Below are 15,641 nucleotides of genomic sequence, written 5' to 3'. Positions count from 1 at the left end.
GGTGTGTTGCCTCTGCCGGGGGGCCTTAAAGGTCCAATCACCCAGCGTCGGCTCAACCCCCAGGATGCCCTTTTCCCCGGACACGGCAAAGCCACGCACGGCTAGGCGTGGGAGGGAGTAGAAACTCCCCCGTTAGCTCGGGTCCGTGGTGTCGCTACACACCAAACGCCTACTTGCGCAGGCGCCCCTGCGGGGCCATTTGCAATGGCGGGCAGCAATCACGGGTCTGCAGCAGCCCTTACGGCTGCTGCAGACCCGTGACTAAATATGCCTAATGGTTCAGCTCGACGTTTGGTCGAGCATTGCGGGCGGTGAAGAGGGTGAAGCGAGAAGTTTGTTGCAAATCGGTGGAGGAGCTGGAAGCTACTGCAGGTGAGGAAGAGAGTGATGTCAACGCGCAGCTGCAACTTGCCCGATTTGGCATCGCCTAAACACCTCCGGCGAGGGAGTTGTGCGGAAAGATGGGCAGCGTTACGCAGGCTAGTCAAGGAGTGGCATCGCATCCAACAGCTATTGTTGCACTCTACCACCACACGCTGCTGATTACAAGCAGACTTCTAAACTGTTATGTGCTACTGTCACTGCTTGTAATAGCGGCTGGACACCGTGGAGTATTACGAACAGTTTTTAGCATTTTCGGCACCGCATGCGGAGAAAACCTAAGACACTCCGTAAGATTAGGTCTCGCAACTTCTTGGTGTGCTTTCCTGCTTCTGTGCCATGGACCTGGAAACGTTAAAAACACCAAAAAATAGTCAACTGCGAGTTCGCAAAAACATCAAAAATGATAAGAAAAAATTATGCCAGGAAAATCCTTCACAGGGCAATAGGACGAGGGTAAACAAAGGAACGCGGGCACAAACAGACACAAGCAAACAGAAGAAGACAGCAAGAACACGGCGTTTGTGTTGTCTTCACTCTTATTTTGTGTCCGTGTCTACATGCGTACATTTTTTATGACGAATCTGTATTTACTAGTGGAACTTCCTGCCGTTCTGAGCACGATGCTGCCGCTCTTCTCGTTCTTTTCCTAGAATCAAATGCAGACATTGAGCAGCTCAAGACACCTGAATTCATTGCATCCTGTAAATCCAAACATACACAGGCTTTCCAGATACGTTCTAGGTCACGCAAACAAGCTCAATGTTACGCGCACTGCAATGCGATGATTACGTAAGACATTTTTCGCGAGATCTCCTTGTATTGTTCCGGTGCAGCATTCCGATTTACTTGATTCGTAAACATTTATAACACGACGCACACAACGACGCAGCAACAGGAACCACATCTGAGCAAATCTGTCACACTTTGAGAGAGTTACATTGTGATAACTAACCCACAAACAACTCTGACAATCAGAAATTTAGGCACGTGGTTGCATAGACTTATGCCACTACTCGAAGAAGTGGTACTTTTCACAAAAGCGAACCGCAGAGGTGCTGACAAAGAGGGTGAACACAAATAGGCTGACGCACATGATACATCCAGTAATAAGTGTTGTCGTATCTTTTTTTTTCATTTCTTCTTAATGGCGTAGAGAGAGAACTACATAAAAAGAGGATCGTAGTAGACCTTCACTTTTTGTGTTCATATTAAAATTCCACGTGAATAATCTAAATGGTTTTGTGTATCGAAAATCTGGGCAAAAAACTTCAGTGAATTATTATTGTTTCTTGCATCAAAGAACAAAATTCACTAGATGAAGTATTTTTGCAGTCATATATCTTAACAGGGGCAAATAATTAACATGCGAACATTGAACGGTAACATGGTGAGACGGGTGTATAGTGTAATATCACAATTATCCCATAAATTTACTGTGCGACACCATGTATTTTCAAAAGGCACATAAGTGCGCGGGTTTTCGCCAATTTGAAAAAAAAAACAGAGTGGCCCGGTGTGTCAAAGATACCTATTTACAAGATTTCAAATTTAAAATAAAAAACTAAAAATTTCACAATTTCTTTTGGTGCGTCGTTTTCAGCACTGTGGAACAGGAAGGGGTGTTTGAAGCATAAATAACGCAGTACATACACCTATAACACGCTTTGCTAAGTAGGAGTCAGGATACGATCATTCTGCACTTCGAGCTAATTAAACGGAACGTCTGCCTGCTCACTGGTAATGTTTGCGGAACATGTGAAGCCGCTTGTGAAGGCATAGCGTGAATGTATATACGCCGATAAGCGGCGCGGTGATTGCACTCCGACGAAGCACCAGTACTAAACGCAGTCGTGGAAGGCCAGTGGCCTAGCAATTCGTCGCCTCAACTTGGCCATGTTGTCTACGATGAGCTTGTTCTTTGGATCCAGAGAGAGGGCCACTTGGTAGTGTCGAAATGCAGCTGGGTAGTCACTCTGGAAAACAACGCGTAGCATACAATTTCTGCTAGAAGAACCTGCACAATGAGTTCTGCATTGGATAAGCAGTCGCTTAAGCCCAAGGGCGGCCACTAATTATTACGTGTTTCGGTGAAGGCAATAATTATTGACGCATGATTAAACCACTTATTGCAATGCGTTGCTATATCGCAACAACAAAGCTAACCTCCAAGTGCCTGATCACCGCAAGGTTCAGATGAGCGTGAGCGAGATCAGGATCCAGACGAATGGCGACTTGATAGCTCTGAAACAGAAAACAAAAAGGCGCATTGAGTATTTTATGTCTTTTTAACATTTTTAACTTTTTTTAAAAGGAGCAAATATTTGGCGTAGTAGTGTAGGGAATTCAAGCAGGTGTTTCTATAAGCATGCCTTATAAGCAGTGACTCAGCCGCAGGAAAGAAGTTTAAGGAATTTACAATTATTTGAGAAATATTTCTAAATTTATTTGAAAAATATCCTGAGAAAACTTTTCAATAGCATTTACATCCTTAACCACACAACATATGTGCACCTAATAAACGGGGAAGGATAACAATTCTACTGTTAAGATGCGGAGACATGAAATGTCTTCAATTAGGTAAGAAATTTTCATTTACAAAAACTAAGAATTATATAAATAGTGATATACACAAATGTATATATGTATATATATATATATCAAGTAATGTTATGCAACAGCTATTTTTTGTTTTTTAATTAAATTTAGTCCGCATCATCATACCAGAAAATTGAGTAGCTCAGGGTAAAATTGAGGTAAAGTTTAACAAAATATCAAATTTTATCTCTACATGCTCCTGAAACTATAACGTGTTTTTATTTTATTTCGGCTCGAAATACTACTATGTAGGCATTCCTAATCTACGGGAAATTATGTCAAAACAATTGCAATAATATGCGTGTAGGCATAATTCACAGACACAAAGTGAAGAGCTAAAACAAAAGTGGGTACTTTATTTAGGCTTTCAGCACATCATAAATTCTCCTTAGGCTATGTCATCGAGTTTTATAAAAATTGTTCATTACTCTGATAAAAGCGCGTGCCTTGTACGAACCTGTGCCGATGAGCTGAGGTGACCTAAGTCCTTCAGTATGTCACCGTGGTCGCTGTGTATTTTTGCACATAGGAGGTCGTCAACATCGCACAACTTTAGAGCCTTTAATATGTAGTCCAGTGCCTGAAAGATTAGGAAAGACTCACTAATATATCGATCATAAACATTAGTACAGGAACGCACGGCGGTTCATACATTCTTAAATTATATTCAGGACTACTGGGGGAACTCTCAGTGGGGATGCAGCAAGTGCCCTATAAATAAATAAATTCGCTTTGCCTCCTTGAGAGCTAAGGCAGTATGATGGCATGTAAACTTCGTAGTCAGGAACATTAAAGAATAATTCACATTGATTCAAAGCAAAGTTCTGCGAGCTTGCTGTGAACACGTAGCAGTAATAACTCCCAGATGAGGAAATTGCGCAGTACGTTCACTAATTATAGAAATCAACTTCAGCACCATTCACAAATTGCCTATTCTGTATTCATTTAAAATGAAGATATCAACCCAGTTCTTGTAGTGCAACACGGTTATAACAGTAATATTCACAAGTTAAAGTAATTTATAGTTGAGTCCCTTTATTTGGTCTGTTCAACAGTATCGTAGCGGTACAGCATCACTACAGATTATATGATGTCATTCAATGAATACTCTGTAGCCATCCACACTTGTTTATTAAGCGGATCTGATAATCACAATGAATTATATCCCGATTCAAAAGCTGGAAAAAATAAAGTTGGGGACCTTTCAGCTTCGCCTTTAACAGCTGAATGCAATAGCGATAATTTTTTATTAGTGCGTACTTGAAACATTAGGTTTCGGAAATCTTTATAAGTTGCTATGCAACCGCAACTTAGCCTTGAGAAAGCAGTAACATGAGTGCGTTTTGCAGTGGGTGACTGACTTTAAGCTATGAAGTCGTTACGATAATATCATGTACTGACGGCCAATAGCGCTTGTACCACGCGATACTACTGCAATAATTCATGGTCTATTATGAAGAATGTATGTGTGTTTGGTAAAGCGTGAAAGTTGCTCTCATTGTATTTTGAAGAGGAGGAAGTTATTTCTGCTGTATTCACAAGCAGAGACGTGGCTGTGTAGTAGAACACCCGCTTGCCACGTAAACAACACGGATTTGATCCCCACTCAGACCGAGAATTTTAATCATTCATTTCACTTGCGGCTTTGTTCACTCTTCGGTCACATAAAGATGACGATATTTCACTCAAAGCCAACGACGCCGACACTCACACCACTGCCGACGCCGGAATTTCCACAAAATTACCTCTTTTATCTGTTAAAACGTGGCTGGTCCATACTCAAGTCTACGATTTTTTAGGCATATACTTCTTGCTCTCTGAAGAAGATGTGAAATTAAAAACAAATTGTTCTATGTGTGCGCGGAATTCTCTTTTCAGACGTGTAAAGTCCAAATGTTAACTGTTAAACTCTTCTAAAAAATCAAGTTACTTGAGTCATAGGCATTACGGGTACGATTTAAACAAGGACCGCAAGATTGTCAACACTATTACGTTATGCAATTAGTTAAACAGCCGAGAACCAGTGATTATTCTCTGCAGCAAAGCTGAGGGAGAATTAAATACCATCAATATTAAGTTGACGCAGGCAACGTATAGAGCAACCAGCGACTCATTTTTTGTGCAGAGTCAAATACTATGTTAACAAAGAATAAATGATTGATCGACTTGACGAAACGCAAGAAGTACCTCGACTGTTCGGTTGATGTGGTGGTATAACAGAGCAGCCGTGTGCAAGGCACCTCTGTCAGTGCTGTTGTGGTCGATCACGTCGAGCAGAAGGTCCTCAGCAGCTCGAAAACTTCGAATTTGAATGAGGAGCTGAGCCTGAAAATGAAGTTGAAATGAAACACCGTGTGCTGCTTTCTTTAATACCTTAAATCTAGAACAGTACTGATTTAATGCTTTCACCTAATTAAGCAGGAATACAACCCGGTTTCTCATAGACAAAAATAAATTTTGCCTGTATAGATTCAGCAGTGCCTATACAATATACTTCTGCTCACATTTAACGTCTCTGAATATATCTTTAAAAATAAGATAGGGTCAAACCCAACACTCTGAAAATTATGCTTCTTCTTTGACACTCTCTTGAGCTTTCGTTCTATATTAGAATGAATGCGCTAATTTTTTCTAGCAACATTATTCGTGCGAGCATGTAAGTTGATTGAAAAGCACGCATATCAGTCTTGTACTCTTGTAACTACTTAGCTGGTATTACGTAAGCAGCTTTCTGAGACGTACTTGCATAAAATTTGCGGTAATAACCTAATGATGTTATTTGTACGAATAATGCCAGAGTCATAAAAAGTGAATGGTAAACCACTTCACATGAAATACATTTATTATTGTAAAATACTGTCCTTGTCTGGTGTCCTTAAAATATCAGGCCTTATTATACTTTAGTCTTTAGTTTGTCAACGAGGGGCGTACTCAGGCGGTGGCACACCAGGCCCGTGTCCCCTCCACTACCAAAATTGTTTTTCGTCCTGACATAGAGAGCGAAAAAATAACCATTTCAAGGATGTGCCCTCCCCGAAATCAAAGAGGTGCCCCCCCCCCCCCCTCCCCGAAAAAAAATTCTGGCTACGTGCCTGTTTTCAGCAAGTGCTTCATAGCTTCTTTTTAATGAGAGACAATTAAACTGCAGCGCATATAAAAAAATCTGCCTATTTTTTTTTTTCATTCCGTGCATCTTGCCTAATGGTAAATAGCATAAAATATAGACAAAAGATTTTATCAATGACAAGAAGTAATAAAAGTATAGTACAAATCGTCTCTCGTGCTTATTTCGAATTTTCTTTCACGTGAAAAGAAGCAGTCCGCACTGCCCAACAGTGCCAACAGACCAGCTGTTACAAATTATTACTCTCTAGCGAAAATTTATGTTCGTCATTTCCTACTCAAAAAGTGAACCTTGCTGTCGCGGTGGTCCGGGAAACGCTTATCTATATCCTCGAACAGCTCTCTTGCTTCATCCAGTCGGCCAGCGCTGACGTAGAACACAGCGAGGTTGTCCATCACCTGCGGATCTGGCTCAGCAGCAAGGGCCCTGTCCGCAATAGACTAAACTTGATCATGAACAGTGAAGCTGAGAGAAACCAACTAGTATTTCTAATTCACGTGTTGCATAAACGGTGTTAGTTTAACAGCAACGTGTGTTTCGTCAGGCTGCTTCTGATGTATTCAGCAGCTTGTTGTTTGTTTTAAGAGCATCAGCCGCAGAATTGGCATACACAATCGTTCGTTACACGCACAAACAACGCTAAGAAGGTGTGCCACAAAATTGTTTTGTAGGAAGTCTAGGCTAACAAGAAAAGTGTGTTAAAAAGGTTGAAAAATTCGCTTTCTCATACCTGAGACGTCATAAGATGAGGATGTCTCTCCGCAAGATCTTACATTCAAATGCACACCTTGAACGCACATTGGTGTTACTCCACTAAGAACAACTGAGGCGATCTTTCGAACGATAGCGCCACAGATCTGCCTCACTAATGCGTCCACTGCTATCTGAAAGGCTTACACGAATTAGGGAGCCCCGCCGCGGTGGTCTAATGGCTAAGGTACTCGGCTGCTGACCCGCAGGGCGCGGGTTCGAATCCCGGCTGCGACGGCTGCATTTCCGATGGAGGCGGAAATGTTGTAGGCCCGTGTGCTCAGATTTGGGTGCACGTTAAAGAACCCCAGGTAGTCTAAATTTCCGGAGCCCTCCACTGCGGCGTCTCTCATAATCATAGAGTGGTTTTGGGACGTTAAACCCCACATATCAATCAATCAATTACACGAATTAGGGAGGCTGAAACGCATTTTAGGTTTATGCTCACTTCTTTTAAAGTCCTCCCTATTGTGACTTCTGTCGAATTGAACAGGTGAGAAACTAATTATTTGAGGCATCGGCCATGGTCTTCGTGGGTTTAGGATTAGTTAATGTGGACATGCTGTGAAAGAAATGGTCGGTAAATGGAATAAAATAACATATTCTTTCTTTAGGTCACCTCTTATGTCATCACGGCGGAGCATTGCCACAACACCACGGAGGTTCGTTTGTTTTGTTCTAAGGAGCATGGTTGGCAGTAGGTATAACCTCGTAGCTAACCTCTTGTAGAGGCTTTCGGCCTCTATGTTTAGATTCATGCTCCGAAGGCTTTTAGCTGCGTTCAGAAGTGCCACGGTGTGGTTTTCTTGGATGTCGAGAGCTTGATGATACTGTGCCATGGCCTCTTTAGCACGGCCTGCAAAGAGAAGAGCATATGGTTACCCGAATAAGATCATAGAAAGGCAGAAAATGCCTAAAAGTAATCCAGGTTGAATTAGAGATGAGAAATGATAGAAGAGGGTTGTTATTGGAGTTGAACAACACCCATTGCCGTACTAGTGACATTGCTAGTTTAACCGTTTCACGCTTCGTCTTCTGCAGAATTTCTGCAGTATTGAAATTTTGAACTCCTGTTCTTTTTGGTGTAGACAATTATGCTAGGCAGCCGCACCTGATAACGCTTAAATATTTAACCTTCCTTGCAACATATCTTGTTTATATTGTTGATAACTTCAGAGGTCCTGCTAGATAACGATGTAATTCTTTTAACATTGTATAGCGAAACATATCCAACCTTTTCATTACGCTCGAGATGATGAGTATAGTTTGAGACCAGAGGTTGGGAAACGTATAGGTTGCAGGTGCGGTTTTTAGGGCTATAGCTGATATGAATTACGTATAGTATATTAAACTTCAAACACAATTTCCCCAATGCTATTTACTGCGTGCTTACAGGAGGTTTTCAGAAGCCTAGAATGGGAACAGTTAGGGATAAGAGTCAATGGAGAATACCTTAGTAACCTGCGCTTCGCCGATGACATTGCATTGCTGAGTAACTCGGGGGACGAATTGCAACTCATGATTACGGAGTTAGACAAGGAGAGCAGAAAGGTGGGTCTTGAAATTAATCTGCAGAAAACGAAAGTAATGTACAACAACCTCGGCAAGGAGCAGCGCTTCGAGATAGGTAATGGTGCACTTGAAGTTGTAAAAGACTATGTCTACTTAGGGCAAGTAATAACCGCAGAGCCGAACCACGAGATTGAAGTAACTAGAAGAATAAGAATGGGGTGGAGCACATTCGGCAAGCACTCTCAAATTATGACAGGTAGATTGCCACTATCCCTCAAGAGGAAGGTATATAACAGCTGTATCTTGCCGGTACTTAGCTACGGAGCAGAAACCTGGAGACTTACAAAGAGGGTTCAGCTTAAATTGAGGACGACGCAGCGAGCAATGGAAAGAAAAATGGTAACTGTAACCTTAAGAGACAAGAAGAGAGCAGAGTGGATTAGGGAACAAACGGGGGTTAAGGATATCATAGCTGAAATCAAGAAGAAGAAATGGACATGGGCAGGGCATGTAGCGCGTAGACAGGATAACCGCTGGTCATTAGGAGTAACTGACTGGATTCCCAGAGAAGGGAAGCGGGTTAGGGAGAGACAGAAGGTTAGGTGGGCAGATGAGATTAAGAAGTTTGCGGGTATAAATTGGCAGCAGCAAGCACAGGACCGGGTTAACTGGCGGAACATGGGAGAGGCCTTTGTCCTGCAGTGGACGTAGTCAGGCTGATGATGATGATGATGATTAAACAGGTGACTAGTTACTTAGCTGCCGGAAAGTACATATCATGTCACTAAGTGGCACGACTTAGAGTAGTAGAAGACACTCTAAAGACGGCCTCACCCTGTGACTGAAGGAATGTGCCGTAGTCCATCCGGGCATCGGCATTTCTGTCGTCGCTCTTTAATGCCATCTTGTGCAGCCTCTCGCCTTCAGATAAATCACCTCTATTAGCCGCGAGGACAGCAAGCGACGAATAGGCCTCGCTAAAATCGGGGTCAAGCTCCACAGCACGCTTTAGCAGGGCTCTTGCGACATCTTTTTGGCCTTGCTTACTGTACATAAAAAAACAACGGATATTTCTTTCAGTTATTCATGGTAAAACTGTTTACTGTAGGATAGATTGATTTTTGGCAAACAATGAGCGATAGATTACTCTGGAAGCATGTACAGAAGATGAGAGGTGGAGCATAAGTTGAAGTGCGAGGCATGGTCACAACAGACAAAATAAAAAGTGATAGGCACAGTTGAGTTACTATGCTTTTATTATGACCCTACCAATGCATTACCAATATGCGTTGGAAGGGCCTTTTCTCTTTTTTTCGGTTTTATTTCTCGTGAATGTGGTTCTACGCAGCTTGGCTGCGCTAACTGTACTGCTTAACTGCCTCAAAAGTAGGGAAACCCTATGTACCTGTAGATATTGGCCAGGTTGAAATGAGCTCCTGGGTGGTTTGGGTTGACGTGCAAGGCGTATCGAAAGTGATGTTCAGATTCTTCCGCCGATGTCAGCACAGTGCCCAAGTTATTGTGAGCGCTGGCGTGATCTGGCCACAACCTGGGGTGCGAAAAGCAGAAGGAATAAATCAATTATCACCCTGTTTTACTACGCCCAGTTTTCTGCTGCAATAAACACTTAACGCCATCACCAGCGCAAGCGATGGCCTAAGTAATTATTATAAAAATAGTTTTTTTCTTAATTTTTTTGCACCCCAACCTGTGTGCGTAATGCGGTCCTGTCAAAGAATAGTGGCCAGACACCATTTTGTTAAAAGTAAAGTTTAAAAGACAAGCTTTAGCGGCTGTTTGGCCCGCGTATTACCTTAGAAATTCCGCGGTGTACCGTTTGAAAATCTCGATGCCTCGTTTAAGGGCTGGAATGGTCTTATTTGAGTGCCTATGTAACGGTGCTAGATTTTCGCTGAATGTCACTTTATTCTGCTGACCAGCGGAGCTTCAAAACACTTGTAACTTGAAGAACAAATAAATAATAAACAACGCGTCAAGACAAGAACACCCGGTATAACGAGCGTCGAATAAAAATTGGCCCCAAATCTGAATGTTCACCTGCAAATGTCGTCGAAAGACGATAGTCTTCCGTCTGGAGAGAGTGAACGAAAGGTTTATTTGACCTTCTGCGCAAGAAAATTGCTGAATGGTATTCTGGAAGCACTGCGTTGGAGAGCCTCGAGCATGCAGTGGAGGCAAACGAGCACAAGTCACGTCACATCTGAGAGATGAGCGCTATCTGCCAGTTATCTTGGAAAACGAAATGCATGGCTCTGAGACGGGCGCACGCACCCGTCTCAGAGGTGGTAAGGTGTCGAACACAAGGCGGCGGGTAAGTGGCACCACCGTTTCGTCCTAGCAAAGCGTTGAAAGCATACCCCTTTTCGTTCTAGCATTGCACGGTCAGCGCTGCGTGATAAACGCTACGGTCCTTGGAATTACTCATGTATGCATTTTCCAATAAAAGACGGACATACAGAATATATACGTGCTGTTATGGTGCCACAGTTATGCGCGATAATTGCTTTTTAATTGACAATCGCATAAGTATGAACGCTGAACCTCGAGCAACATTGACGGGCGCTGTGGATGCTGTCGGCCATTAAGGGTATCCGCTGGTGCCATGTGTGGTACCGTTAGGAATGGAGGAACAGACAAAAGGACAGAAAGACAGACACACCAAAATTTTTGTGTCCAAGGTCCCCAAGAAAAACTATCGTCTTTAGAACTACAACAACAAAGAACTCACTCGATTGCTAGCCTGTAGTGTTTGATGGCCAAGTCCGAGTTTCCTGTGTCCTTCTCCAAATTGGCGTAATTGTAATGCATCTTTGCGTTTCCCGGAAGGTCTCTTATACCAGATCTGGAATAAACAAAATGCGTTGTTCATATCATTTACATATATTGAACACAAACACAAAAAAGACAGTAAAATGACTCACATTCAGCATTTGACTAACAGGGAATGTAAAAGTAGCTTGAACTTCACGCAAAAACGATATGAATTTCACCCACTCGAACAGGGCTTCCCTGGATGCCCACACGCCGTTCCGGTTCCAGGCGCGTGCTGTGAAGAGCACCACTAGAATGAAGCAGAGGCTCGTGGGTCACCAGCGGAGTGCTCTAGAGCACCACGTGTGAAGGCGGGACATCCCTTCAGCCACCAGCAGAGTGACGCCTATGCTGCAATAAAAGTAATTCTACTGCAGCAAATTTCGCAGCATCCTATAGGTAACTGGAAGATCAAACAAAAAACCTTGAATTTGCTACGGCGAAGAAATAAAGGCCGAAATTTTTGTCAGTCATGTGCATTTCACAAGATGAGAAACGCGTGTCTCTAAAAGACTGCTGATTTATTGGCGAGCCAAGCGCAACGCAAAAAGTTAAAGGAGCGTTTCTCGCGAACAAAGAAGTGTGGTGGAAGCCACGAACTGAAGGAATCACTGCGATGCGAAGCAGTCAGCAGAGATGCGCGTACATCACCTAGTTTGTATATGAGGCAAATGAAGAGAATCATGTCTGAACATTTAGTTCGCTATATGTATCGCGTGCTTGTCATACATGGATGTATGTACAATATGGTATATACTATACTGATGAAACTAGCATGGTATACACAATGCATGATCTGCCATTTACGTGCATCACCCACTCCAGTCATGCTGTACCAATTTTGGTATATAGTAAGGTAGAAAGCGCACCAAAGCAGAGTCATGTATATAATTTCATATATGACATGCGTATCATAACTTACATATGTTTGCTCTCGTCATTTATGCTCATCAGTCACGTCTATCATTACCAATGTTTGTGCATATAAACCGAGTGAACCGGTCGTGAGTGCACTGTGAGCATGGCATCTTAATGATGCCGTACATGACATGAATACCATTATTTTCTTGTGACCACCTGCCATTTCTGTTCGTTTTCCCGTCACGTTTCGCAATACAAGTTTTGGTGTATGTCAGTGTAGCTTTACGTTTGCGAGATAGTGCGAATCGGAATGATCATATTGAACAGGTGCACGCTTGCTTTATACTGTATGATTCCTGCTTCGCTCCCATGACACGAGTACGGATTCATTATGGCATGGAATGCAAAACCTAGGACGGGCAAGTCTGTTAGGTGATTTATTATTCTGTACCATTGCGAGATAATCAATGATGTGACTATGAATTATGTAGCATCATGTAACATTTGCTCACCTATCTAAATCCACGTAACAGACGTCTTATGAATAAGCATGACACAACACCCCCACCACCTCTTTTTATCTACATTTATTAAAACATGCTCAGGTTCTAATAATCACGCTTGCGACAAATCGCATGACTAAAATGTCGTACCTAACAATCATGTGGCTGAAATCGGCAACATCGCATCACAGTGATTTTCATGACATGTTCCCGCCGAAATAAATACCGCACACGCTGGTCACGTGGCATGTTGATTGATATGTGGGGTTTAACGACCCAAAACCACTATATGATTATGAGAGACGCCCACGTGGCATGTTACCTCCATGAACCAGGTAACAGTAATGTAATAATGCATTTGTAGGATTTAGCGTTTGAAAGCCACCATATGTTAGTGAAGACGCCGTAGTGAAGGACTCCAAAAGTTTCCACCACCTAGTGTTTTTAATGTGCACCCACATTTGAGCCCCCAGCCCCTCTGTACTTTCGCCTCCATCAAAAATGCAGCCACCTCATCCGGAATTACATCCTGTGACCTCATGTAACGGTACTGAGTAACCTGACTAAAATCAGAACATAAAGTAACAGATAAGAATGTGACATGTCTGGCATGTCTAGGCATACTTAGTAATACCAGTGAAAATACAGGATCTCTGGCAAAATTTGGCAATACGAGCATAACTCTGCTAGTTCAAAAAGTAGCTCCACTGATAGTTTCAGCCTTTCACTACTAGTTAAAGGTTAGAAAGTCTTTGAGAAAGACGTTGTTTGCACAGTTCAATTCAGACTACAAAGTTGCTTTTCACATATCATGTTTGATCAAATAACTCCGTCTTAGCAACATCACTGGTTATCTGCTAACATAGGTACACATGCGACCACTGTAATTTGCACTGTTAATGGTATTACTTACCTGGGAATGTAGAGGACTCTCTCAGCTACAACGAAGCCAACGGTGACGAATAGGTTGGATGCCGGAAGGAATGGCAGCACTGTCAGGAGCAGGGGCACCAGTAGTCTTAATGATTGGCCACAGAGCCGCTCAACGTTGTTGTAGCAACACAGTTGTTCTCTTGATCCACCGGCAGGCTACAAGCGTCACATGGAATAACAATCACTTCAAACTCTTCACCTATCTTTGTATACAGCTATCAATAACAATTTTGTGCAGCGCATGTGAATACAGAAAGTTCTCTTGAAGACACACATGCAAGCACGGAAATACACTCATGCACACGTGCACAAATGTTAAAGGTAATACTTAAAGTGGCTGAAAATTGAGCTACTCTGTAAGGACTCATAATGAAGGAGGTAACGTTTGCAGAATAGAACGCCACAGAAGGAACCCAGACGGGGTTTGTGTTGTATTGATTCCTTTATTTGTATTAGTGTTTGCACACCCTGCCGTCATGATTACTTTCACCTTTATCCTACCGTCTCAGGTAGTAATTGTGCGGTGCTTTCGTCTATTTGATGATGTGTAAGAATGATATAAGTCCTCAATGATGAAGCTTTATTAGGTCATATCGAGAGTTCTGACTGTCACTACAAGAAAGGCCAATATATAATTTTTGAAGAGACGTATGAAGTTTGGCTAGTTGAATGTTGTTTAGGGCAGAGGGCATAAAATAGTGGAGAACACAAGGACACAAATTTTCGCACCAATACAGATGCCTGTCTATAGTCATTCATGTTTATTACTGTATGTTTTTTAAAACAGAACAGTGAACCCGCGTCTGAACGGGCTAGTTAGACTATTCGTCCCGTCATAGAGGAACTCGTTCTCTGGTTTTGATAGACAATCCAGCTGATAGATGATATAACTCGTGCCCTTGGGAAAGGACAAGTATAGTATAGCCATCTGCAAATAAATGTAGCAATGTCGAGCTTTCTTAGAAGGCACCATACGAAAAAATTGCGCAAGTAGGTTTAAGCGCCATTGCCCTGAAATGTGAGGAGAATAAAAATACTGGTCACCTCAACTAATTACAAGTTGGCTACAACACCAAACGCATGTTGAACTCGTGATGATAAATAATTCCGAATTTCTCTGAAATCAACGCCTTATAGTGCTTTCCAGACTCGAAATTTGATGGTCTTCAGAACAAACAGAATATTTTACTTTTTTGTGGCAGAAATGTATCACTTTATGTCCATGCATGATTAACACAAATAATTGCATTTCAGTACCTCTCCTCTCTAAAAAAATGGCATAAATGAAATTAAAATAAATGATCGTTGTGCCGGGTTCGGTCAATGCGCGCAGGATGAGAATTACGAAACGTTATGTGAACTCACGCTGCTTTTTATTTTTATTGTCGTCAAAGCCCGCCAGCCGACAGTCAATAGCGAAGCGAGTAACGCCAGTGTAGCCAGATTCCGGCAGTCACTCGGTGACGTCACCAGAGGTATACTGCCCATCTGCCAATCGTATGACAGGGTGTGTGGACACAGCACTAGCCAGGCGTTGAAGGCACACAGGTAGCTGTAAGTCAGCAGCCTGTCATAAAGGAAAGATAGGAATCAGAATGGGCGACGTACAATGCGCATTTGCAAAGCTTATTTTAAAATCAACGTCGTCGTCCACAATTGTTTACGCAGTGCTGCGCACCTGCTCTGTCCTCGTTCTGAAGTGAAGTGAAGTTGTTAGCATGTGCTCAATTCTTTATTTATGTGCCAATGATTGAGCAACCATTTGTGATGCAATATCGGTTCTCGCAGTTAGTAGTGACGAAACACTCTAGTATTTTTATAACTCAAAACGCTGTACACAGACATATACGTTAGATAGATGATAAAAGCTGCAGCATTGTTTACTCAGGAGTTAGGATTTATTCGGAAGTGTGTAGTTATTACATAAACATGCGTAAACATTATCTACAGCATTTTCTTCGAGTTTCTCAATGCCTGGTTTCATTTATTTGCCCTTCTTGAGCAACTTCATGTTCGCCATAGCAGAACGAACAATGAACAGACAAAAAATTATTCAACCTGTGCAGTACTTTAAAAGGCTGATCTTATGCTTATGTTGCTCTTCTATGTAATTTCGAAATAGCCACTTATATCAAGTAGTTCAACAC

At 42.3% G+C, this 15,641-nt stretch overlaps 1 protein-coding gene across 1 annotated transcript; it reads right to left on the bottom strand.

Moving 5' to 3' along the window:
• Positions 1–969: 969 nt before the first annotated feature.
• On the bottom strand, positions 970–11,209 carry LOC142785015 (protein O-mannosyl-transferase TMTC1-like). Its single transcript, XM_075883430.1, has 9 exons — positions 11,115–11,209; positions 9,771–9,914; positions 9,200–9,411; positions 7,574–7,709; positions 6,385–6,529; positions 5,167–5,304; positions 3,437–3,559; positions 2,548–2,625; positions 970–2,357 (listed from the first exon to the last, which is right to left on the bottom strand). Exons 1-9 carry the CDS (start codon positions 11,192–11,194, stop codon positions 2,223–2,225), a joined length of 1,191 nt encoding a protein of 396 aa, XP_075739545.1. The 5' UTR covers positions 11,195–11,209; the 3' UTR covers positions 970–2,222.
• Positions 11,210–15,641: the final 4,432 nt, after the last annotated feature.

The sequence above is a fragment of the Rhipicephalus microplus genome, unplaced genomic scaffold (genome assembly GCF_043290135.1).
Source record: "Rhipicephalus microplus isolate Deutch F79 unplaced genomic scaffold, USDA_Rmic scaffold_17, whole genome shotgun sequence".
Taxonomy (NCBI): Eukaryota; Metazoa; Arthropoda; class Arachnida; order Ixodida; family Ixodidae; genus Rhipicephalus; species Rhipicephalus microplus.
Note: the sequence above shows the minus strand (reverse complement) of the source record. Positions and strands in the feature narration are given on the sequence as shown.